Source organism: Sturnira hondurensis, unplaced genomic scaffold (genome assembly GCF_014824575.4).
Source record: "Sturnira hondurensis isolate 20B ecotype Veracruz unplaced genomic scaffold, ASM1482457v3 Scaffold0022179, whole genome shotgun sequence".
NCBI lineage: Eukaryota > Metazoa > Chordata > Mammalia > Chiroptera > Phyllostomidae > Sturnira > Sturnira hondurensis.
The window spans coordinates 976,671-999,600 of NW_028094810.1; the positions used below are offsets into that span (position 1 = coordinate 976,671).

Here is a 22,930-nt window from a genome sequence, read left to right on the forward strand (position 1 = left end):
CTTAAAAGAAAAAGAAAAAAGAAATATACTGATATTTTGTATTTATTTAATAATTTCTGTAAATACTTTTTAAAAAAAATTTTTAAATTTTCATTTATTTTTAGAGAAAGAAGGGTGGGAGAAAGAGAGGGAGACCACATTGATGTGCAAGAGAAACACCAATTGGCTGCCTCTCACAAGCCCTCAACTGGGGACCTGGCCAGCAACCCAGGCATGTACCCCAATTGGGAATGGAACCAGCGACCTTTCCGTTCTAAGGACAATGCCCAACCCACTGAGCCACACCAGTCAGGGTTGTAATCATACCTTTAAGAGAATGAGAAGACAAGCTAAAGGTTGGGGGAAAATACCTGTGAATCATGTATCTGACATAGGACTCATACCCAGAATATTTAAAGTAATGTTAAAACTTAATAAGAAAACATGCCCTGGCTGGTGTAGCTCAGTGGATTGAGCGTGGGTCTGTGAACTAAAGGATCGAGGTTCAATTCCCAGTCAGGGCACATGCCTGGGTTGCAGGCCAGTTTCCAGCAGGGGACACACGAGAGGCAACCATACATGGATATTTCTTTCCCTCTCTCCTTCCCTTCCCTTCTAAAGATAAATAAATATATTTTTTAAAAACTTAGTAAGAAAACAAAAATCCAAGTTTTAAAATGGACAAACGATCTGAACAGACACTGAAGTCATCTGTTTCATACAAAGATGATACACAGATGTCAAATAAACACATGAAAAGATGCTCAATATCATGTTACTGGGGTAATGCCAATTAAAACCACAATGCAATATCACCACACACCTATCATAACAGCCAAAATCCAAAAAACTGAAAACACCAAATGTTCCAGAGGATTCAGAACAACAGGAACTCTCACTCGTCGCTGGTGGGGATACAAACTGGTAAGCCACTCTGGGTGAGTTTGGCAGTTTCTTATCGAGTCAAACACAGATTTACCACATGACCCAGCAATTATAACCTCAAGTATTCACCCAAGTGAACTGAAAACACATTTACATAAAACCTGCATGCAAATGTTTATTGGAGCTTTGCTCGTAATTGCTAAAACTGGACTAGATCAGTGTCCCTCAACGTGGAAATGGGTAAACAACTGGTACGTTCATACCACAAAATAATGTTGAGAGACAAAAACGCAGGAGCTGCTGATTCACGCAACATGGATGACTCTTAAGTGCGTTTTGCTAAGTAAAAGAATCCAGACCCAAAGTCTACATCCTGTAGGACTCCATTTATACAGCATACTGGACACAGCAAAATCACAGGGACAGAACACAGACAGCATGCTGGGACCTGGTTGGAGGGGAGCGGTGACTGTGTCACTGGGGAATTATGGGGGGATAGAACTATACTGAAGAGTGCTGGATGATGGATAACTATGCATTTGTCAAAACCCATAGAGCTGCGCATCACAAAAAATGAACTTTAATGTATACAAACTATCAAAACAACCTACCCAGTAGGTCAGGAGATGCCAGGATGGAATGCAGACTGTGACAAATGAATTGAACTCTATTGCAAATGCATAACAGACCACACTGAATGGAAGGGTAAAGAGAGAGCTGCCCTAAGTAACTTTGGAAAATGTTTTGAGTGAAAAGTGTAAGAACAAAGGTAAAAGGAACTGTATATAAACATTGGAGTCTAGTTGGTTTTTCTCACGGGGGTAGGTGAACAATTCTGCAAGTGCTCTGCATGCTTGAGGGGTGAGGGGGCGAGCAAATAAACTGTGGCAGATGGTGGGGCAAGACTTCTCACTTGTAGAGAAGGAAGTTCCAGGTAAGAAAGAATAGGAGGCCAGCACACACCTGTGCACTGGATTAGAATTGGAGATGCCCGGGTGAGTTCACGTTTACCGGACCACATTCAGAGGAATACGCAGAGGAGCAATCGCACGTGAGTGCACACACACTATACAGCCTAGCTCTGTCCTCTACAGAGGCCTGGAAGCAGTGACACCTCCAGCAACGGAGACCCAGTTTGGGCTCCTAACACCACTCTCCAATAAAAAGAACGAGGGCCTCTGGAGAAATGGCTGGTTTTAAGTCTGGGAACAGGAGAGAGGCCGGCAGCTTCCTTAGCACCAGAGAGCAAGTGCTCAAAGAAGGAAGAATGAAAGCATGTCACAGGGACAAAGGACACAAGTGGGAAGGCCCACCAATGACCAGAGCCAGACATCTGACACCACAGTGAGCAACAGTGTTGGACCACAACCCAAAGTGAAACTAAATGTGGCAGTTGATAAACAGGGAGCAGACACAAAGCTTCCTCAGAGCAATTCCAAATAATACACGGAGATGTCCACTCCCAAGGCCGACACTGAGTCCTCTGCCCCCCTGGAACACAGGCTAGACTCAGCGATCAGCTTCCGGAAGACAGAATGGATAGGCAGCCTCAAACCTGACAGAGACACGCGGCAGTGTCGACCCCATGGGTAAAGACGGGCAGGGCCGCAACACTGCAGAGGTTTGTGGGGAAGGCGGCAGAGAGCGCCCACAGCAGCTCCCACCCACCGAGCCACACCCACGAGGGCAGGAACCCTGATTTATATCTGGCCAGTCAGAAGTACAGGTGACATCCTGTACTTGCAACTACAGTCTGAAATGGGGGCAGTCAGGTTGATGCTAGGCAGGCCGTTAGAACTGTTCAGTGTGAGGAAAAATCTCACACATTTGGTGTCAAAAGTGTGAGTAGAAGTTTCTCTTTAGTCACTCGCATAAGAGCAGGAGTCAGACTGTGTGAAGACTTCTCTTTAACACCAGAAAATTCTAAGGAAAACTGTTCTGACAAAGATTTGCAGATCCCGGGCAACTGATAATTTCCACACATGCAAAGAAAGACGGAAAGTTTACCTTCTCCATATCCTTTCTTGAAAAGTTGTTTGGCAGGACTTCCGCCAAGATGGAGGCATAGGTGGAAACACTGTGCCTTCTCGCACAACCAAGTTTAAAATTAACAAAGTTTTAGTAACAAAAACGCAGCCAAAACAGAAAATTGAACTATACGAAAGTCCGACAACAACGAACCATTCAGCCAGACCGGTAAGAGGGGCGGAGCCAGCAGCAGAGGCCAGAAAGATCCCCTGACCCTGGCGCACAGGCAGCACAGGCAGCCGAGGGCGGATCCCAGGTGTTGGGTAGCAATGGGCGGACCCGGTGAGGGCCCAAGGCGGCAGGCTGCGCATTGACACTTCGCGCACAGATAAACCAGCGAAGGTGCGAGCAGTGAGACAGACTGCACAGGCCCCAGCGGCTAGCGGGAAGCAGCAGAGAGGACCGCCATTACCCCTTTCTGACCTCCACCCCCACATACAGCGTCACAACCCAGCGACTGAGTTGCCCCGCCCTGCTGAACACCTAGGGCTCCGCTCCTCATACCTAACAGGTGTGAACAGACCAAAATATGGCTCAAGAAGAACTCAAAGCTCCAGAGCCAATAACTCTAAGTGACCAAGAAATAGCCAACCTATCAGACACACAGTTCAAAATACTGGTGATCAGGATGCTCACAGAACTGGTTGATTTTAGTCACAAATTAGAGGAACCAATGAAGGCTAAACTAATTGAAATGAAGGGAAATGCAGAGGGAACCAAGAGTGATGGAAAGGAAACTGGGACTCAAATCAAGGGAGTGGACCAGAAGGAAGAAAAAAATGACCAAACAGAAAAATATGAAGAAACAAGAATTCAGAAAAATGAGGAGAGGCTTGGGAACCTCCAGGACATCTTTAAATGTTCCAACATCTGAATTATAGGGGTACCAGAAGGGGAAGAGAAAGAGCAAGTGGAAAACTTATTTGAACAAATAATAAATAAGAACGTCCCCAATCTGGCAAAGGCAATAAACTTCCAAGAAATCCAGGAAGCTCAGAGAGTCCCAAAGAAGTTGGACCCAAGAAGGAACACACCAAGGCCCATCATCATTACATTATCCAAGATTAAAATGAAGCAGAGAATTCTAGAAGCAGCAAGAGATAAGGGGACAGTCACCTACAAAGGAGTTCCCATCGTATTATCAGCGGATTTCTCAAAAGAGACCTTACAGCAAGAAGGGGCTGGAAAGAAGTACTCCAAGTCATGAAATCTAAAGACCTACAACCAAGATTGCTCTATCCAGCAAAGCTTTCATTTAGAATGGAAGGACAGATAAAGTGCTTCTAAGATCAAATTCAAGGAGTTCATCAGCACCAAGCCCTTATTATATGAAATGTTAAAGGGACTTCTCTAAGAAAAAGAAGATAAAAAATATGAACAGTGAAAGGACAGCAAACTCACAGTTATTAACAACCACACCTAAACAAAAGCAAACTAAGAGGAGAGCTAGATCAGGAGCGAAACCACAGAAATGAAGATCACATGGAGGGTTAGAAACAGGGGAGTGGGAGGAGAAGGGGGGAGAAGGTACAGAGAATAAGTAGCATAGATGGTAGGTAGAAAATAGACAAGGGGAAGGGCAAGAATAGTATGGGAAATATAGAATCTAAAGAACTTGTGATATATGGACATAAACAAAAGGGGGTTATTGTGGGGGAGGGGTGTGCAGGGTGGAGGGGAATGAAGGGGGGAATAGAACAACTGTAATGGCATAATCAAAAAAATATATTTAAAAAAAGAAAAAGAAAAGTCGTTTGGGGCTACACTCCAGCAAAAAGAGAGAATAAACCAAAAAATAAGGAGGTATGGAATCCGAGAAATCATAAATACAATCGGAGGAAGAACCAGTGGGCCTTGTAGGTGTGCAGCAGCTGCACCCCCAGGCACCGAGGGTGTTGTGGGGGAATGGGAGAGGAGGGGAACATGGTTGGAAAAGTATTCCGTGGTGACACAGAGCTATAAGAAAGACGATAGGCAAAGTCAAGCAAATTTTACAGAGCAGGACATACCCCTAAAAGACAGAGGTAGATGTATAAATAAATCAGTGTCTGGGTTGCAAAGAGCTCTCAAGTAGACGAACAGATCAGTATGTTAACAACACTAAGAAGTCTAATGAAGGTGTAGAGGGTGACAGAAGCATAGAACAGGGGTCCATTATTCAGCCTTGTGGTGGGATTAGTAGTCCACGGGTAACTATAAAATCCAACATCAAGGCACTATGCGGACAGCCCCTGTGGCACAGTGTATAATCACTGGGACTGTACGTCAGACACTCTGAAGTGGCTTACAGGCCAGTGAGACATAGAACTCTTTAGAAAGAGATCAGTGCAGAATGATCAGTGGGACCCACTTGCTCCCAGCCATCTCAGCCAGACAACTTGTCCCTAAGAGACAAGAAACTGGTTCCTTTATACAGCTGACAAACATGGATTTTACCCCAAATATACTCCCAAGATAGAGAAAAAGTACATCTGCCAAAGCAAATCATTGTGATCAGCACGGAATATATCTGCCTGACCCAGTAGCTCAAAACTGTTTCCTTTTGAATTGAACAGAGAATCCCCTCGGAGATCAAAGGCATCCTGCTCATCTGAAAGCCAAGATCCAGGTTTTATAAAGCTGTGCACTCTCTCCCTCTCTGCACACGAAGCCACTGGGGTTTTTCCACTGTGGTAGGCTCCCCTTTTAAAGGTCTATTAAAGTCTCACAGATTAACTTTGTCTTGACTTCATCTTTTGCTAAGTGACGGCTCAAATGTTTGGAAGACGACTAAATCCTGTGGAGGATAAAACACTTCGAGAACTCTTTTATGTAAAAGAAAAAGGGCTGAGCTGAAAGCACCTACTGACAATCCCACAGCACTCAGAGTCCCTCCAGAAAGCCTTGCAGTGACAATCGGTGTCCACTGTATGCTAGTAGATGGCCTGAGTTATCCCAGGGAAGGGGACACCCAGCCTCACCTTCCTGGGGTGCTGCCCTTTTTGGGAAGGGCTGCAATTCTGCACTTTCTTCCACGTGTGAGGAAAGAGATTTAGAAATGAAGGCGCACAATCACTGCCAGGAACCAGCACCCTCTGGAACCTGCTAGGAGTTGACTGACCACTTGCCCAGGCCACCTGAGCCTGGGACTGTTCCCCATCCCCACTGGTCTCCCCTCACTTCTAGATTTGATTTGAGAATCTCAGAGTTAGGTTTTAGTGGTGACTGCAGGTTGGGCTCATGAAGTGTATACTTGTGTGTTCACTACCGCTCCTGTGCTCAGGACGTTTGTGTCGTTCTGGATGTAGGAACTGGGATGGAGGAGATGGACTCAGCGCTGGCTGCCAGGGCAGAGGTTATTGATGTTCTGGGCACAGACTGACTTCTCTGGGGCTCTGCAAGCTGGCTGGGCAGTCCCTGCACAGCTTCCTGGTTCGCAGGCAGTTCTCAGCCTGATCAGATGTGGATGTCACTGAACCCCGCAGGTAATGTGCAAGTTTCATCTGCTGCTGTCTCAAAGCTGCCCACAAGCCTCCGGTGAACATCGGGGGGAGGGGGTGCACCTCGCACCCGCTTGGCCTCCAGGATGATGAAGGCTCGGGAGGCTTCAGACCTCACAGGGTTAAGATGGGAATTAAGATGCACTGGTGGAATCGGAGGCGCAAAGAGTAAAGATGCTACTCTCTTTGTGGTTTGGCTGCCCCGGGTTCCCGGACAGGGGTGTTGCTCTGGGCAGTCATCTCCTACATTCCCGCTGTCCCCTGCGAGGGGCCCCTGCACCGCCCTACTCAATTGGGGTCCCTGACTCCGAGTTCCGGCGGGAGGGTCTGGGGGAGTCGAGGCGGACGACAGAGAGCAAAGGTGAACCAGGCACGAAGTCACCTGCGAGGACCCTCACCCCTCACCCCAGACCTCAACCAGCCCTCGGGACCGAAGGAGAGGGGGTTGCGCGGAGGCGTGCATGTGCCGTGGTGTGGAAGGGGCGCTTACGGCTTGGGGCTTGGCTGTTTGCCCGCCCGAGGAGCGGCCAGGGGACCCGGCGAGGCAGGGTCACTGGCGGGGGTCGCGCGCGCGCGCGCGCGCGGAAGAGCGATACCGACGGGGCCCAGGCCTCGCGGACTCACAGTAAACGAAAGCGAGGGCCCTCAGGAGCACGATCCTGGTCAGCCAGAAGGTGCCCGCGCGGAGGCGGGCTTTGTAGCCTATGGGGTTACGCGGTGGCCCCGGAGGCGCCCCAGGCTCTCGGCCAGTGCCTGCAGCCTTCCGCCTCCTAAGGGACTCCTCGGGCGCCGCCATTGCCAGGCCTTCAGGGTACATGCGCGAGGAGCGTTGCGCTCTGGAATGCCCCGCCCACAGTACAGACCACGCCCACTCCGTCTGGTTTCCCCCGCCCACAACCTGGAGGACAAGCTCCTGCGCGGTAGCTCACGCCAGGCATGAATGCGCGCGCGCCCCCCGCAGGCGGTGCGGGTCACTGTAACAGTGAGGGCAAGGAGGTGGGTACCTGGGAAGACCGCAAGCATTACTCCACATGGGGTTTACCCACTCCATTCATTCACTCACTTATTCATTAGTCAACGTTGAGGTGGGCCCTCGGTGCATTTCTTGGCCTAGGAGCCTGCCCTCCTGGGCCCTCATCTGTAGGGAGGGCATGGAAGGCATTCCAGAAATAGAAATGCAATGGGAAGGAGACTGTTGGAAAGTTGGGACTGTCCAGTGCCGGGGTAGGCCTGGTCAGCTTCAGGGAAGCTGCACTGTGTGCAGCTGAATACCCTGGCGGGTACTTCACTTCCTCTGCAGCTCCTGGGCTGTGCGGAGTCCAAGTCCCACAGAGGAAAGGCCAGAGCAGTAGCCTCAACCTACGGTGCTGGGCTGTTATTGCCTGCATGGGGTGTGTGGCCAGGTGCCTCACAGGTGTCCCCTCCCTGACTTCTCACTTGTGCTGTCCAAGGAGGATATTGGAGTGGAAGTCACACAGCTGGTGAGGGACAGAGCAGGACTTGAAAATTTAGCCAGATCTTCTGGCTCAGGCCAGTAAAGCCATCATTAGGAAGAGCTCTCATGGGCCCTCAAGACTGAACTTCCAGCAGTGACCTAAGCAGAACCCCAGTGAGGGCCCCAGCAATTCTACATTCTGAGGACAGAGCAGTCCATGCACTGCTCAGGGGAGGTGGATCCCAGAGGGTGGAATCATAGGCCTTCGTTAGAGGGACGAAGGGGTGTATGGGACAAAGTAGGCATTAGAGCCCCAGGGATCACTGGGTAAACTGTGGGACACCTGGAAACATATTCTTGAGGCAGGCATGAAATTTTCTCATTCTTCTGGCAGAACTCTCTAGATTTCAAAAGATCCTGTGCCTCTTGTGTATATTACAAATGTTCGTCCTGGGTTTTTTGTTTTTAAATCTTGTTCCTAGTGTTTTGACATATAAATGATCAATACTTGTGTGATTAAATTATCAGTCTTTCTTGCTTGTTTAATTGAATCTTCACCACCTGTAGTGTGAGTTCCATGAGGGTAGGGACAGGCTCTGGACATAGGGTCCCCTAAATCTAGGCCAGGCCAGCAACTTCTGAAACCCATCCTCAGCCCTACCCCCTCAACCATTGTTGGAGTAATAACATGTATGTGCATCTTACACTGTGAGTTTTTTTAGTTTCTTTTTCTTTCCCATGAAAACTCTTCCTTTGGAATCCAGCTTTGAAGTGGGACCTATAAAAGATGTTGCCGTGGGCAGTGCAAACACCTTCCACATCCTGGTAAATCCCCAGCAGGGAAGCATGTACCCAGAGGGTTCACAGCCTTGGAAATCAGAGAACACTTACCCTGGCCTTGCTCCCAGGTCCTTGCTCCCAGGTCCTTCCGTAAGAACCCACACCCAGCAACCCCCATTCCTGTTGTTCAGGCACTGTGCTTGGTAGGGACCAGCACAGCTGTTTAGGGAGAACTGGGAAAATCCAGCACCCTCACCCCAAGCCGGCCCAAGCTTACCATCCCCTGTCCGGATGCGGGAGCTGCTCAGGAGATAGAAGGTGAGGAAGGACAGCTCTGTCATCAGGTGTGACCTGGGTGCTTCTTTTCAGGTGGGGATGGTCCTCACAAATGGGCCCTTTGTCCTCAGCGTCCCCTGGCTGGGGGCTGCATTGTTCTCCCCAGAGAAGGGCACAATGGGGCATTGTACACAACAGAAAGGGCCCCTTGTCTGGCCTCCAGCTTGCTGGGCTCCAGGCTCCCTGTTTGGGTTTGCCCAGGGTGGGAGAGGCCATCAAAGAGGTCTGCTGGGAGCTCATGTTCTCGCGTTTCCTCCAGGGTCCTCCTTTCTGGGAGCTGACCTCAGAGGTCCAGTTCATCTGAGGGAGTGGACCCCACAGGGTTTGGGCAGAGGACACGCTGGCCAACAGTTCAGTGCTTACCCATTCAGCCTGAATGTAATCAAAAGTACACCATTGCATTACTCAGCCATGAAAAGGTGTGAAGTACTGACATGCTGCAACGTACCGAGGGGAGGCAAAAACACTGGAACATATTTATTAAAAATTGTGTATTTAGTCTTACGTGTTTAATCTTCAGTCACCCCCAAATTACTCTCTATTTGATGCAATGTACTCATCGAGATGTTTTTCCTACTGCTCAAAAACGGTTTTTGAACTGTTCAATTTTGATGACTTTTAGTGCTTCTGTTTTTTGTTTCACCTCTTCCACGTCAGGGAAACATCTCCCTTTGTGGACTTTTCTAATGAAGGAAAAAAATAAACAAAAAAAGTTCCTTGGGGCCAAACTGAGTCAGTAGGGAGGGTGAGGCAGGGGGGTCATGCTGTTTTGAGCGGTGGAACTGCTGAACGCTCAGCACCGTGTGGGCAGGTGCGCTTGTAGATCATCCCTCATGCAACGGGGGAAATGCCTTGTGTCTTCAAAACAAATTCATTGAAGCTGAACGCAGCCTCTCACAACATTGTCAGTTGGTACAAGGATACAGATGGGTTCCTGGCACGACCACCTAGTGGAGGAAGCCTGTACTACAAGGGGTCCACCCTCCAGAAGATAATTCTGGTTTTTGGGGGGATCCCCCCATAGATGAACCACAAAACTGTCATGCTGAGAAAAGCCAGACACATAAGGCTGTATGTTGTCTGATTCCACTTATGTGAAATGTCTAGAATAAGCAAATTCACAAAGACAAAGTAAACCCATGATTCCCAGGGGACAGGGAAGGGGGATGAGGAGTGACCAGTAATGGATACAGGATTTCCTTGTGGGATGGTGAAAATGTTCTAGAACTAGGTAGCGGTGACATTTGCAGAATATTGGGAATGTAGTAAATAGCACTAAATGGTATACTTAAAAATGCTTAATCTTATGCTATGTGAATTTCACCTCCAAAAAAAAACATAAAAAATATGCCCCAGTGTTGTTTCAGAATCACCCATAAGGCACTGCTTTTACCTATCAGAATAGGTCATATCATTCATATCAAATTTACCTCTTGATCTCTATTAGGGAACAACAAACAGTTTTAGAACGATACTCAGGCGTGGGTGTGTTTTCTGCCCCAAGAATGCGCTCTACTTAAAAACAAAGAAAACCTTTTCTGCAAACCTCGGGCCAGCCACCAAGCCCGGAGCTCTCGCTGGAGAGACACCAGGATGTTTCCCCCTCAGCCGACAGCTCCGTGCCTGCACCACAGGTACCGTGGACTCTCCACCAGGCAACCTCTCACCAGCAGCTGGGGATGGAGGGGCGGGGCACTCCTGAACCTACATTTTCAAGCAAAATACTGTATGAAAAAAAGTGAGGTGCTGCGATGAGGTCTAATTGCTTGGGGCTGGTTACAGGAGGACCTGGGGCCAAGCCAGACAGGGAGCCAATAAAATGAGGAGAGGGAACAAAATGGGGGGCACCCACCCTGAGAGGAGCTGTGAGCTCAAGCTTGGGGCTAGTGTTGTGCAGATCCATACACAAGCTGGAGCCCTTAAGCGGGCCCAAGTCCCTGATGGGCCGGTCCACAGACCCTCCAGCTCGGCTCCGGAGCCAGGACACACACAAGCCCAAGGGCTGGCGGCACTCCCAGCAGCTGAGGGACGACTTCACAGAGGAATGAGCCCTGTGTCAGCACCTCGTCCAGCTGTCGCCAGGCACCCTGGCCTGGCAGCCCCTGCCGCATCAGGGCATTTGTCCCTGACGTGCGTTTGCAGCTGTCTCTGGCACCCCTGAGAACCCAGCTTGGGCCCGAATCTAATCGTGCACCCTTCATTTACCCTAATTTTTCATGTCTTGACATGTTGACGGGGAGGGCAGGACCCACCGGCATTAACATCTGTCACTTTCTTCTGGAGGGATGATTGCTTTAGACCAGTCCCACCAGGACTGTACAGCGGCCAAAACTCCCTGGTAAGACTGGCAGGTGCGGGTGAGGGTGGGCAAGCAGGTGCTGGGCCATTTGCTGGTTGCTCTGGAACTGTGACTCACTCACAGACGGCTGTTCTGCTTGGCTCGCCCAGCTCGTCTGCCGGCACCCTCAGCTCCAGCCCCTGAGCACTCCTGTGCCCGTGCCCCAGAAGGAGACGTGGCCCTGTGTGGCCCAGTGAGCTGGGGAGCCATGATTGCTAGGCAGAGGGGGGAGCCAAAAGCTCCCAAGGCGGTCCCATTCTCTGGTTGTAGAGCTCTGTGTGAAGAAAGAATGTGTAGTTAAATTTTTCATTTTTTTCTTTTAGAATCACATTCTGAACTGGAAGGTCTTGGGAATTCTAGGCCAGCAGTCGCTAACAGGTTCCTGTGGGCGGAACCCTGCCCAGAGAGAAGTATCCGTTATTGCTCGCCACAGTAGTGCCATGTAACAAACAGTTTAAAAAATCGTAAGTCCTTGTGTCAGCCAGCAGGGTTACCCATCCCTTCTGGGCTCAGGCATGAATCTGTGGTCAGCGGAGGTCTGGTGGCCCTGGCTGGCCATTGGGATGACTAGGGCCTCTCTCCAGCCATCCACAGGCCCCCCCATTCCTTACAGCCTCACTCGCAGCAGCATCCACCTTCCCTCTCTGCCTGGTTTCTGAGGGCACTTAAGTCTAAGACTCCTCATTTCGCCCAACCTCTTATCCCACAGTGGGGGGAAAGGGCTGTGGGGCAGCTTGTGACCAACGCCATCCATCACCAGGTCTTCCCTTCCTGTGACCCTCCCCCAGTGATTAAAACACACAATCCATTTCTGGAAAGAGTGGGCGGCCTTCCTGTTACATGTTCTCCTTGAAGGCATGCCCAGATGGGCCCATCCGCAGGAGATGATAATGAGTTCACAAGCATGGAAAACACAATAAACACCAGGTGTTGGCTACTGCAAGCCTGCCATTCTACATACATCAGCCCACAGAGGCCCAGTGGCGCCCCTCTGGGCAGGCACTCCAGACCCCTCTACTGCCCATAATGACCCCTTAACTTGCCCAAAGTCAAAGGACCACAGAGGACAAAGGCAGGTCTCTTGACCTTAGATGCCCTCTTTCCCAGAACCCCAAAGCCTTCTTGGGGAAGTCTATGACTCCTCTTACCCCATAAGCAGTTTCCATGCCCCTAATAGGCAGTTGGCAGCCCCTAATGACAAACCACTCCGTAGTACCTCGTTTTACACTTTATTTAGAAGACTTTGCCAGCACGAGCTTCTGGAGGGCAGGCCCTGTGGATCATCACCCTCTGGTCCAGCACCGATGCAGACCTGGCATGGTGTAGGAGCTCTGGAAGTGTTTGCAGGAAAAGTTACAGAATAGAAAACACACCTTCCAGGATCTCATGTTATGGACCCAGGTGGTGGTTGCACGAGGGGCTTTCTCTATGTCAGGACGGCCACACATGATGTTGGAAGCAGCCAGAAACCTGTTCCTAACCCCCTTGGGTTGCATCATTACTTCCAAAGAGCTCTCAGGAGCTTTCAGTTGGTTTACGCAGACCAGCTCTGCAAAGCCCGCTCAGCACCCATTGAAAGAGAGGCTAATCACCCTCAGCCATTAAAGGCCCCAGTCCAACTGCCCTGATGACCAGCCAGAGCTGCAGCCTAGACAATGAGTGCAGACCCTGCTCCTGCCTGACCAAGGAGCAGGTTTCTTCTCACGCTGGCACCGGAGGTGACTGAGAGGTGGCCCATATTCTGCAGTCCTCAGGTCCCGGGGGTGGGTGGCTGCTGGATCCTGCCTACCCATGCCATGTCCCGTGAGGAAGGGGACATGAGGGTTTGCCGCTGAGGGAGCTGAGGTCTGCACTAGCCAGCTGGCCAGGTCCCCGTGCCAGACCCTGACAGACCAACGCAAAGAGGACCTGACAATGTCCTGCACCTCTGCCCCAGATCCTGAGCTTGGGGAGGCAAAGCTTGGTCTCACTTTCATCTGAGCCTTCCAGGTGCCATCTCCTTCAACAGTGTAACCGCCTCGCTTTGCAGGAGAACCATGCAGCTTCCTTCCACAGTGCCCACTTCCACACCTGGGGGCATCTTAATTAAACCCTCCTTCACCAGAAATCTGACAGGTGCGTTTTAATTTGCCTGTGGTACTAATGGGTCTTGGAACCTTCTGTCTGGTAGAGGTGGTCAGGACACCTCACTCAGAAAGAGGGTTTTCCTCTGTGATGTTTATTTCCATCACCCGCATGCCTTTCCCAGTCAATACCTGACACAGGGATCCACTTCGGAGAGGTTCACATTTGGACATCTTGAACAGGAAGTCTCATTCAATCTGAAAGCTGAGCTCAGGACAATGAACACAACTTTCAGCATCTATTTGGGTTCAGCGCTGATTTTCTAGAGGTGACTTGGACATCCTTGCCGTCCTCCTGGACACGGGCTGAGGAAGACTCTCCTAGCCCTGGTGGCTTTTCAGAGCTCAGTGCCCAGAAGATAGAGAAGCATGGTGCACAGGACCAGGGGCACGGGTTCGAGGGGAGGGCCCAGAGTGAGGGTGGGATCCAGAGGAGTGAAGATCTGTAATGAGGCTCAAATCTGGGGCTCCTGGGAAGCGAGGGTCTACAATGGGGCTTGGATCCAGGGTAGCTGGGGCCCAGGATGAAGATGGAGTCTCAGGTCCAGGGGACTGAGGGCCTGGGGTGGGGGCTCGGGTCCAGAGATCCAGGAGTGTGGTGTCACGTGGAGCTTATGGGATGTAAATGTCCAGGGGAAGGCACAGCTTGATCTTGCATCTCTAACACCTCAGCAGACTCGATTTACTTAGTAGAAGATGCTGCCAAGCCTTGGCCTCAAGCCTTGGTGCTCTCTTTACCCAGGGAGGGCTGAGTGTTGAGACCCACAGGACCTTGCCCCGGGATGATTTTTGGCTACAGAAATACCCTCTGCTTGCCATCAAGGAGATGTCAAGCCGAGACCTAAAGGCTGCTGGTGGGGTCAGTGCCCACAACCCGGGGAGAGACGGGTAGGCACAGCGAGGGCTCAAAGACTGCTCCTAGCCATGGGTGAGTGGAGGCCAGAGCTGAGGCTAAGCTGTCCCTGACACATCTGCACACCCACATGACACCAGGCACTCACACTGGTGCTCAGACCCCATGCGTGGGACCAGTGCCCATCACACACTGGCCCCGAACACCCACGTCCTACAGGCAGAGAGGGGAGGAATCCAGGCATGAGATTCCAGGGTCCTCTGAAGGCATGGAAAGTGAGGAATGGACACAGCCAGCTCCCTAATGGGCATCTGCCCAACCAAAGGGCCCGCTTCAAGCCGAAACCAGAACTTCCACACCAGTGGGAAAACTGAGTTGAGGATGGGGTTTCAGCGAAAGGCTTGGCCTGGAGGCCCAAGTCTGTCACGGGGGGTGCTGGACTCCAGGCACCACTGTGAGGCCTTCCTCTCTCTCTCTGGAAACCCAGTGAGGCAAGACGAGGCTGCACGATGGAGACGCTGCTCAGAGCCACTCCCCATCTCTGCCCTGGACGCTTGATTTCTGTAGACCAGCCAGTAATTAAAAGCACCAATTAATCACTGAGGCCAAGCCAGGGTTTCCGAGACATGATGGCAGCCTTCTCAGGCTGGCTGGTAGAGAGGCCCAGACCAGGGCTGCAGCAGACCCAGGAGACACGCCAGCATTCAGACTCGTGGCCCCACGTGGCCTGCCCCTAACAACACCGTAAAAACTACGGACATAGCCTCCCTGACTATCCAAGACCAGGGCCAGGCAGAGGGTGGGCAGGGTAATTCAAGGAGTGACAGCAAGGTTACCTCTTCCACAATGGCATTTAGCCCCTAGAAGCTCCTTCCTTCCCACCCAGCTTTCCCAAAGCCCAGCAAAGACAGCCTTTCTGAGCTGGCCAGCCGGGACAGCTTTGGGGGTCTCTGTGCCTGGAAGATGTTTCCTAGATGCTTCCTAGGTCTCTGTGCCTGGAAGATGTTTCCATGGGTCCCGAGGGCCAACAAGTTGGGCGGATGCCCCCAGGCAGCCCCCACTGGGGCCTTCCCTCAGAGTCCTCAGGTTGCAGAGAGGGGTCCAGGAGTGGAAGGCAGGTCCTCCAGAGGGAGCCACTGCAGCCTGGCAGGGGAGGGTGTTCCTTGGCAGGTGACCCAGCACAAGGAGGCATGTGGCAGGAGGGGAGGCAAGAGTACAGGCCACTCTTGTAGGCCTGCTCTCCCCCTGCCACCTGTGGGAGCCTCCAGGCACTCTGTTCACTTGAAAGAGCAAGCGCACCCCCTACCCCCTTTCCTGAAGGTGAAAAGTGGGGCTCACTGACCTCTGGCAAGCGGGTTAGTCCATGACCAAAGACAAGAGGCCTTCCAGTCACCCACAGGTGGCAGGAGACCTGGGCCGGCACAGTCCAGATGCGAGGCCCTGACGGGACCGGGGCAGACCCAGTGAGGCGAAGGCCTCCTCCCTAGCTGGGCAGTCAGAACAGTCCGGACCGTCTGGACCCACTGGCTCTTTAAGTTCTAAGTACCGCATCTCCGTTTCTAAGGAATTCACAGCCCTGGGCGGTGGTGGACCCGTTGAGTGCACGGTGTCCTGTGCCGGGGTTGGGGTAGGAGGCACCGCCCTGCGAATCGCGGCGCGTTGTCCTCCTCTGGGTTGGTAAAGGTGCGGCGGGGAGAATTCGACACCACAAGCCTACTTCCAATTTGGAGTTTTCTGGTGACAGATCAGCCCCTCCTGTCAAAGGGCATCACTCCTGTTCCTACGGCTACTCAGGCTTCGGTGACGCGTAGCTGAGGTAGGGTCACCCGGGGCTCGTTGGTCCCAAGTTCGGAGACACCTATAACCAAGCCGGCCATTGGGGAAAAGGGTGTTGTGCAGCGAGGCTCTACGCGGCCGATCGCCTCCCAGTGGGTTCGGAGAAAGAATCCGTGCTGCCCTCGGGAACCGCGCGGCCCAAGGCCAAGTCCCGGGGGCGGCCTCGGAGCTGTGGCCCGGCGCTTGCCTCCGGGGAAATGTCCCTTCCCCGACCCCGCCGTCCCCCTCCCCAAACCTGCACACCCCGCCCACCTCCTCCACTCCAGGAACCCCGAGCGGCCTCCGCCTCCGCCGGACCACCCAGGACCGCCCCGCCGGACTGCATCCCCGTCCCCACCCCCCCGGGTCACGCCCGGAAGGCTCTGGGCCCCCGCGTCCGGCCACGCCATCCGCGGGGCGGCCCCAGGGACTCAACAGCTAGAGTCAGCCCAAGTCTCGCCCAACGCTCCCAGCCCGTACCGCTGCCCCGGCTTCTAGGGCTGCGCCCCCACAGGTCTTTCCAAGCTCGTATCCGGGTGGGGCGAGGCACCTGGGATCACCCCGCTCCGAGCCCGAGTGGAGACTCCTTGCGTTACTCGAACGTGCGCGGCACGCAGACTCGGGGTGCGCCGGACGCTCTGGCAAGTTTCGCGGGCCCTGCGGGTGGTAAGCCTAGGCTTTGACGAGAGTAGGCCGAGTCGACCTTCCCCTGGGCCGCAAGCTGGCAGTCGTTGACCCCGGCGCCTCTGGGCTGCGGGCAAGACGTCAAGGCTCAAGACAGGCTGGTGGGGGAGGACCTGCCTACTCGCAGAGTTGGCTACGGAGGCTGGGCGACTGGGCAGAGGCTGGGTGCTCAGGGGCCACCGCTCGCCCGCTGAAGGAGCAGGGCGGAGAGCTCGGGGGTAAGCCGAGCACCCCACTGTCCCCATCTCTGACCTCCTTTTCCTTCTCACCCCTCCTGGAAGGGAGGCCCGCGGCATTGGGGGACGATTCGGAGGGCGGGTGCACCGTTAGGGATCTAGTCCTCGGCTGGCTGGCGCACCGGACCCCACGTGGTTCAGCGCCGGGCGGGGCGCCCGGGGTCGCAGCCGGAATCCCGGCGCTTTCTTTAAGTTGGGGGGGAGGGGCAGGGGCGACCAAACTCCGCCCTCGGGGGCAGCGGGCCGCGCGGGCGGGCCAATGGGGAACCTAGAGAGGGGCGGAGCCTCGCTATCGCCGCTTAAAGAAACTTGTTGCGGGTCCCTCCGCGGGACTGAGCTTCGGCAGCAGGCGCGACAGCTATAAGACGGGACGGCGGCGGCGGCGGCGGTGACGCAAGTCAGGCCACAGCACGGTGACCTTGGGTCCCAGAGGGGCCACGGCTCAGGCCAGCATCCGACCCGGTGCGTATCTCTGGTGCACGCCCCTTCGCGTGCGGCCCAGATGCTGGACATGACCGAGACCCGCACCCAGCCTCCCTGCAGCCCGTCTGGCACGGCCAGCTCTATGTCGCACGTGGAGGACTCAGACTCGGACTCGCCACCGTCGCCTTCGGGTTCCGAGGGCCTGGGTCGCGCGGCAGGCACGGGGAGCAGTGGCCGGAGCGACTCGGCCGAGGCGGCAGACGAACGCTTCCCAGCCTGCATTCGCGACGCCGTGTCGCAGGTGCTGAAGGGCTACGACTGGAGTCTGGTACCCATGCCGGTGCGCGGTGGCGGCGGCGGCGCGCTCAAGGCCAAGCCTCACGTGAAGCGACCCATGAATGCCTTCATGGTGTGGGCGCAGGCGGCGCGCCGTAAGCTGGCCGACCAGTACCCACACCTGCACAACGCCGAGCTCAGCAAGACGCTGGGCAAGCTGTGGCGGTGAGTGTCACCAGTCTGAGGGTGGGCGCTGCGCTTGAGTCCTGGGGTGCTCGGGGGCTTGGGGCGGTGGCGCTACGCCCGGACTCGGCCCTGGTCCCAGTGGCTGTTCCCAGGGCGAGTCCCAGTGGAAAAATACCCTTTGGCCAGCAGGGACCAGGCGCGCTGGCCCTCCGGGTGTGGACCCACAGAGGGCAGCGGGAGGAGTGTGCCACTCTTACCACATTCCTGAAACCTGGAATGGGAACAGCCGGCAGAAAGTGGTGGCTGGCAGTTGGGGGCCCCAGCTGTAAGTGGCTTCAGAGCCTGGAAGCCTGTTCATTCCCCAGGAAATGTTGCCTCTTGTCTGGGAGCAGGACACAGCAGTGGGCAGCATGCTGCGGTCTGGAGGCGGTGCTCCCTGGAAAGGGCAGAGGGAGGGTCTGCTCCGCTGGCAACTTCCCCATGCAGCTGCATGGTTTGGCATAGTGAAGCTGGTGGGTTTTGCCGAAAGTTGGACAGCAGCACTGAGAAGGTTGTGGCTCACCCCACCGAACACTATCTGGGTTTAAAGTGGAGAGCTTTGGGTTTAGGGCACTGGTACACTGTTCCCCCATTCTCATCCATGAGTGGGCTCTTGAAGCTTGCACGCTGGTCTTCCGTGCTACTGCTGCTGTCCGTTTGTGGGTGCCGTGGACCTGTGCCTCTGTGTCCCAATGCCCTGTTCTAGAGGCACTTAGAAGTGAACTGCTGGAAGAGTTGGAGGAGCCAGTGCATGTTCTGGCCTCACTGAGAACCACTGGGTTTTGCCAGTGTTTCTGGAGGTCTGGGAAGCCCAGTTGTCGGAGGAGTCCCACCTTGGTTCCCAGAAAGCTCACTTTGTCCATAGTGTGTGTATTCTCAGCTGGGTCTTGCTCTCCTCCCCTGCCTGCCCACCTTAGAAAGCCCATAAGGAAGGGGACAGATGCAGGCTGGGCCGGGGAAGTCAGAGGAGGAAAAAGGAGATGAGAGATATGGGTCTTGTTACTACTTCTTCTTTGACTCTAACTAACAAGCACCTAGACCTCACCACCTGGGCACCGTGGCTCAAAGGGGAAGTACTGCCCACTGAGGAGTGGGTGCACTCAGCCTTTTCTGGCTGGGGTCGTCCTGATCCCCTTCCTGCACCTCCCCTGGGGCATGGTCCAGCCTCTGGGCAGCATGGACACCGGTGCCCGCCCTGACGCCCTTGCCACCTGATTGTGCTCTTGGCTCGGCAGCTTGCTGAGTGAGAGTGAGAAGCGCCCCTTCGTTGAGGAGGCAGAGCGGCTGCGGGTTCAGCACAAGAAGGACCACCCAGATTACAAGTACCAGCCGCGCCGGAGGAAGAGTGTGAAGACAGGCCAGAGCGACTCGGACTCAGGCGCCGAGCTGGGCCACCACCCCAGTGGTGCTGTGTACAAGACTGACGCAGGCCTCAGCGATGCACATCACCACAGCGACCACACAGGTTGGCTTCTGGGGTCCCCAGTGTCTGAGAATCCTCAGTGGGAGAAGCTGGGGTTCTGGCCGTGGCAGAGATGAACAGTGGGGAGGGAACTCCCACTCCCAGGGCAGGCAACGCATGAGAGAACCAAACCTTCCCTGGGTATCCTCCGAAAGCTCCCAAAGCCCCAAGTGGCCGCCACTGCTGACGCACGCTCTGGGTTGGGAGAGTACCTCGGGTTAGCCCTTCTGAGCTTGAGGGTCTCACGGCTTTGCCTGGTTGGCACTCCGTGACCTGGGGTTTTCTGTCCTACCCAAGGGCATCTCTGCCTCCCCAGGATTTTTTGCTGGTTCTGACCCAGGACTCACTCCTACTGCTGGCATGGTGGTCAGCTGCCCAGGTTCCGGATCCAGCTGACTGGGGTGCAGTCTCGGCCCCCAAGCAGTCTCAGTTAAGCTGGCTACAGTCACAAACAGGGTTTGTGTAGATTGTGTCGCTGTCCTGTGCACAGGGCCGGGTGCTCCCGGAGAGCTTCCTAAACGTGGCTATCTCTTCCTTCTCCACCATGGTTTTCACTCTGGGGCCTCCTTGGCCCTGGGTCTTCACATAGAACAGTGTTTAATAGAATTCTCTCAGCCAAGGAGTGAGGTCTGGGTCTGGCTTTGCTGGAATTTCTGGGAAATGTACAAGAACAAAAAGCTGTTGATTCCTACCTGCGGCTGTTAGCGGGCTGGTTTTCCTCCTGTATGCATGTCGCCAGCCCGCCGGCCCTGCCAGCCCCACCTCCAACCCCCACAGAAAGGCATTTATCCCTGAAATGTGCTCTGACCCTAGGGCAAACCCACGGGCCACCCACCCCACCCACCACCCCTAAGACGGACCTGCACCAAGGGGGCAAGCAAGAGCTAAAGCTGGAAGGCCGCCGCCTGGTGGACAGCGGGCGCCAAAACATCGACTTCAGCAACGTGGACATCTCAGAGCTGAGCAGCGAGGTCATCGGCAACATGGACACCTTTGATGTTCACGAGTTTGACCAGTACCTGCCCCTCAATGGCCACTCAGCCCTGCCCACAGAGCCTGGCCAGCCTTCCACCTCTGGCTCCTATGCCGGGGCCTCCTACTCACACTCGGGGTCAGCGGGCATTGGGGCATCCCCTGTGTGGGCCCACAAGGGAGCCCCCTCGGCCTCCACGTCACCCACTGAAGCAGGTCCCCCTCGGCCACAAATCAAGACCGAGCAGCTGAGCCCTGGCCACTACGGTGACCAGTCACACAGCTCTCCAGGCCGTGCTGACTACAGTTCCTACAGCGCCCAGGCCAACGTCACCACGGCCGCCTCTGCTGCAGCCCCCAGCTCCTTCACCAGCTCCCAGTGCGACTACACTGACCTGCAGGCCCCCAACTACTACAACCCTTATGCGGGCTACCCATCCAGCCTTTACCAGTATCCCTATTTCCACTCATCCCGCCGGCCCTATGCCTCGCCCCTGCTCAGCAGCCTCTCTGTGCCGCCTGCCCACAGCCCCCCCAGTAACTGGGACCAGCCGGTGTACACCACCCTGACCAGACCCTGAGGGCACCATGGTCGACTGGAGAGGGCCGGCATGGGCGGAGGAAAATCTTTATCGGCAAGGACAGCCTCTGAGGTCTCCCTGGAGGTGTTGGCCAGCAAGGTGAGAGGAGGCAGCAGCGTGTGCCGGCTCCATCAAGTGCCTGCTGATGTGTGCAGGAAACCGACCAATCCCCTTTGCTTCCAGATCTCCAAACTTCCGTCAGTGGACAAAGCCCTCTTTCCCTCCTCCTCTCTCTCTCTTTGTGGTGACTGACAACTTCAAAACGAAGGATAGCCATTGGGTCCCTTTTCTGCGCAGACACCAGCGCCTTGGTTTTGCAGCAGAGTGGAAGCAAAACAGAGCCACAATACAAAGGACAAAAGGAGGGAAGAGGCACAGTGTCTCCAGGCCTCCTGCGTTCTGTGGTCCCGGCCAGCCCCAGCACCGGGAACTCCCAGGACCAGTGGACAACACCCCTGCAGCAAGAGGGCACACCCACCCCTGGCGGGGATGCATCCGGAGGGGCAGCTGGTCAGGGTCGCATCCATAGGGGCGCCTTGACAAGAACGGGTCTGCAGGAGCATCTCTCGGGACCAGCTCGGTAGCTCTGAGGTGTTCCTTGTAGTGATTAACACTTCTCTCTTTTATTTTTTTAATTTTTATTTTTGAAGCTTCAATGTGTTGGATTTGTTTTGAAAGCTGTTCAAATGTATTTATGTCCTGTGTTATTTTATCTTTAATTAATGAAGTAATTTGTGCAGAGTAGAATTTAAGATAAAACGGACGCCTAGGAGCTGAGGACTTGGGGCAGGAGGCAGGTGGGGTTGGGACCCTCATTCGGGCCTTTTGGGGCCTGGCTGCTGGGAGACATCAGGGAGGGGCTGAGCTCCAGGCTCCCAGGAGGCACCTGGGACTCGGAGGGAGAAGGAGTTTGCCTTGTAGTGTGTCTTTGATCAGGTTGGGGTGCTCCTGGCACCAGGTATTAACTTGGGGTATAGAAGGCAAGGACGTTGTTCAGTTTCATCCCTGCCCACAACTGTGCTAAGTGGTAGAGATGGGAATTCCCTGGGATGTGATGGCTTCAGAAACACATTAATCTTGGCTCTTAGGAACCAGGTGCCACCTCCAAGCTGTGAAACTAAAACCTTATTCACTAAGTGTTTTTAGGTTCTTTGTTTTCGACACGTAATATCTGACTTACCTGTACTGCTTCCACTGTATGCTGAGCTACGGTAACTGCCAATTTCATGGAAACTTGTGCCTTTAAACTTTGTAAATTTAAATACATTGGAGAAGTTGCTTCTTTTTACTTTTTCTACTCTACCCACCTTTTTCTAGAAAAGTCTTTTTTGCATATCTTTCTCTGGGGGTGGGGGGGGCCGGGAACTACAACAAACTCATTTTTATGCAATCTTATTTTTCGGTGTTGAGTTTGGACTTTTGTTCTCGCTTACCTGCTGTGTTTCACTACTTTCTGACCAAGCAATGCTAACTTTTGTACAGATCAATTTGATAAAATTAAAAAAAAAAGCTTTCTATCTACGTGGGCTGCATCGTGTTTGTTGCTTTCCCTAAGTCGTGGGGTGGTAGGGCTCCCAGGCCCGGGGGTCCTGCTTTGATGGGGCTCAGCCAAGGCAAGGGGTGGATCTCTCCAAGCCTCAGAGAACATGGACAATCAGAGCCCCCAGGTTCACCCAGACCCCTACCGAAGGTGGAGACCCATCTCCATCGAGGGATGGGGGATGGCCAGACCACCCTCCCTCTTGGGCGCTGCGTCTGAATTCGAATATGACAGATCTCGAAAGCCTCCAGGAAGCCAGCGATGGATCTTCCTTCCTGGGGGGCCCCCTCAGTACGCAAAACAGGTCCAGATGGGCCAGATTCAGGGGCTGTGGTTTCCTCCCAGGCGAATCCCAGAGCCGGTTTCTGGGTGGCTGACGGCATTTTTCGGGCGCTGGCACAGGGCCAGGCTGGGAGCGGGATAAAAGCCGCCCTGCAGGAGCTGGGCAGGGCTGTCTGGTTGGCGGAGAGTGTTTCTAGG

General features: G+C 54.0%; 2 protein-coding genes across 4 annotated transcripts in view; one reads left to right on the forward strand and one right to left on the reverse strand.

The window, feature by feature from the left end:
• Window positions 1-7,200, reverse strand: part of LMF1 (lipase maturation factor 1) — a 110,100-nt gene extending 102,900 nt beyond the window's left edge. For all 3 annotated transcript variants that reach the window (XM_037034548.1, XM_037034547.1, XM_037034546.1), the window contains exon 1: window positions 6,996-7,200. In XM_037034548.1, the coding sequence (XP_036890443.1) occupies window positions 6,996-7,188 (193 nt within the window). In that variant the 5' untranslated portion in view covers window positions 7,189-7,200. The remainder of the gene's footprint in view (window positions 1-6,995) is intronic.
• A 10,076-nt stretch (window positions 7,201-17,276) lies between these two features.
• SOX8 (SRY-box transcription factor 8) lies at window positions 17,277-22,410 on the forward strand. The gene is made up of 3 exons (XM_037034581.1): window positions 17,277-17,895; window positions 19,131-19,360; window positions 20,171-22,410. Exons 1-3 carry the CDS (start codon window positions 17,474-17,476, stop codon window positions 20,908-20,910), a joined length of 1,392 nt encoding a protein of 463 aa, XP_036890476.1. The 5' UTR covers window positions 17,277-17,473; the 3' UTR covers window positions 20,911-22,410.
• Window positions 22,411-22,930: the final 520 nt, after the last annotated feature.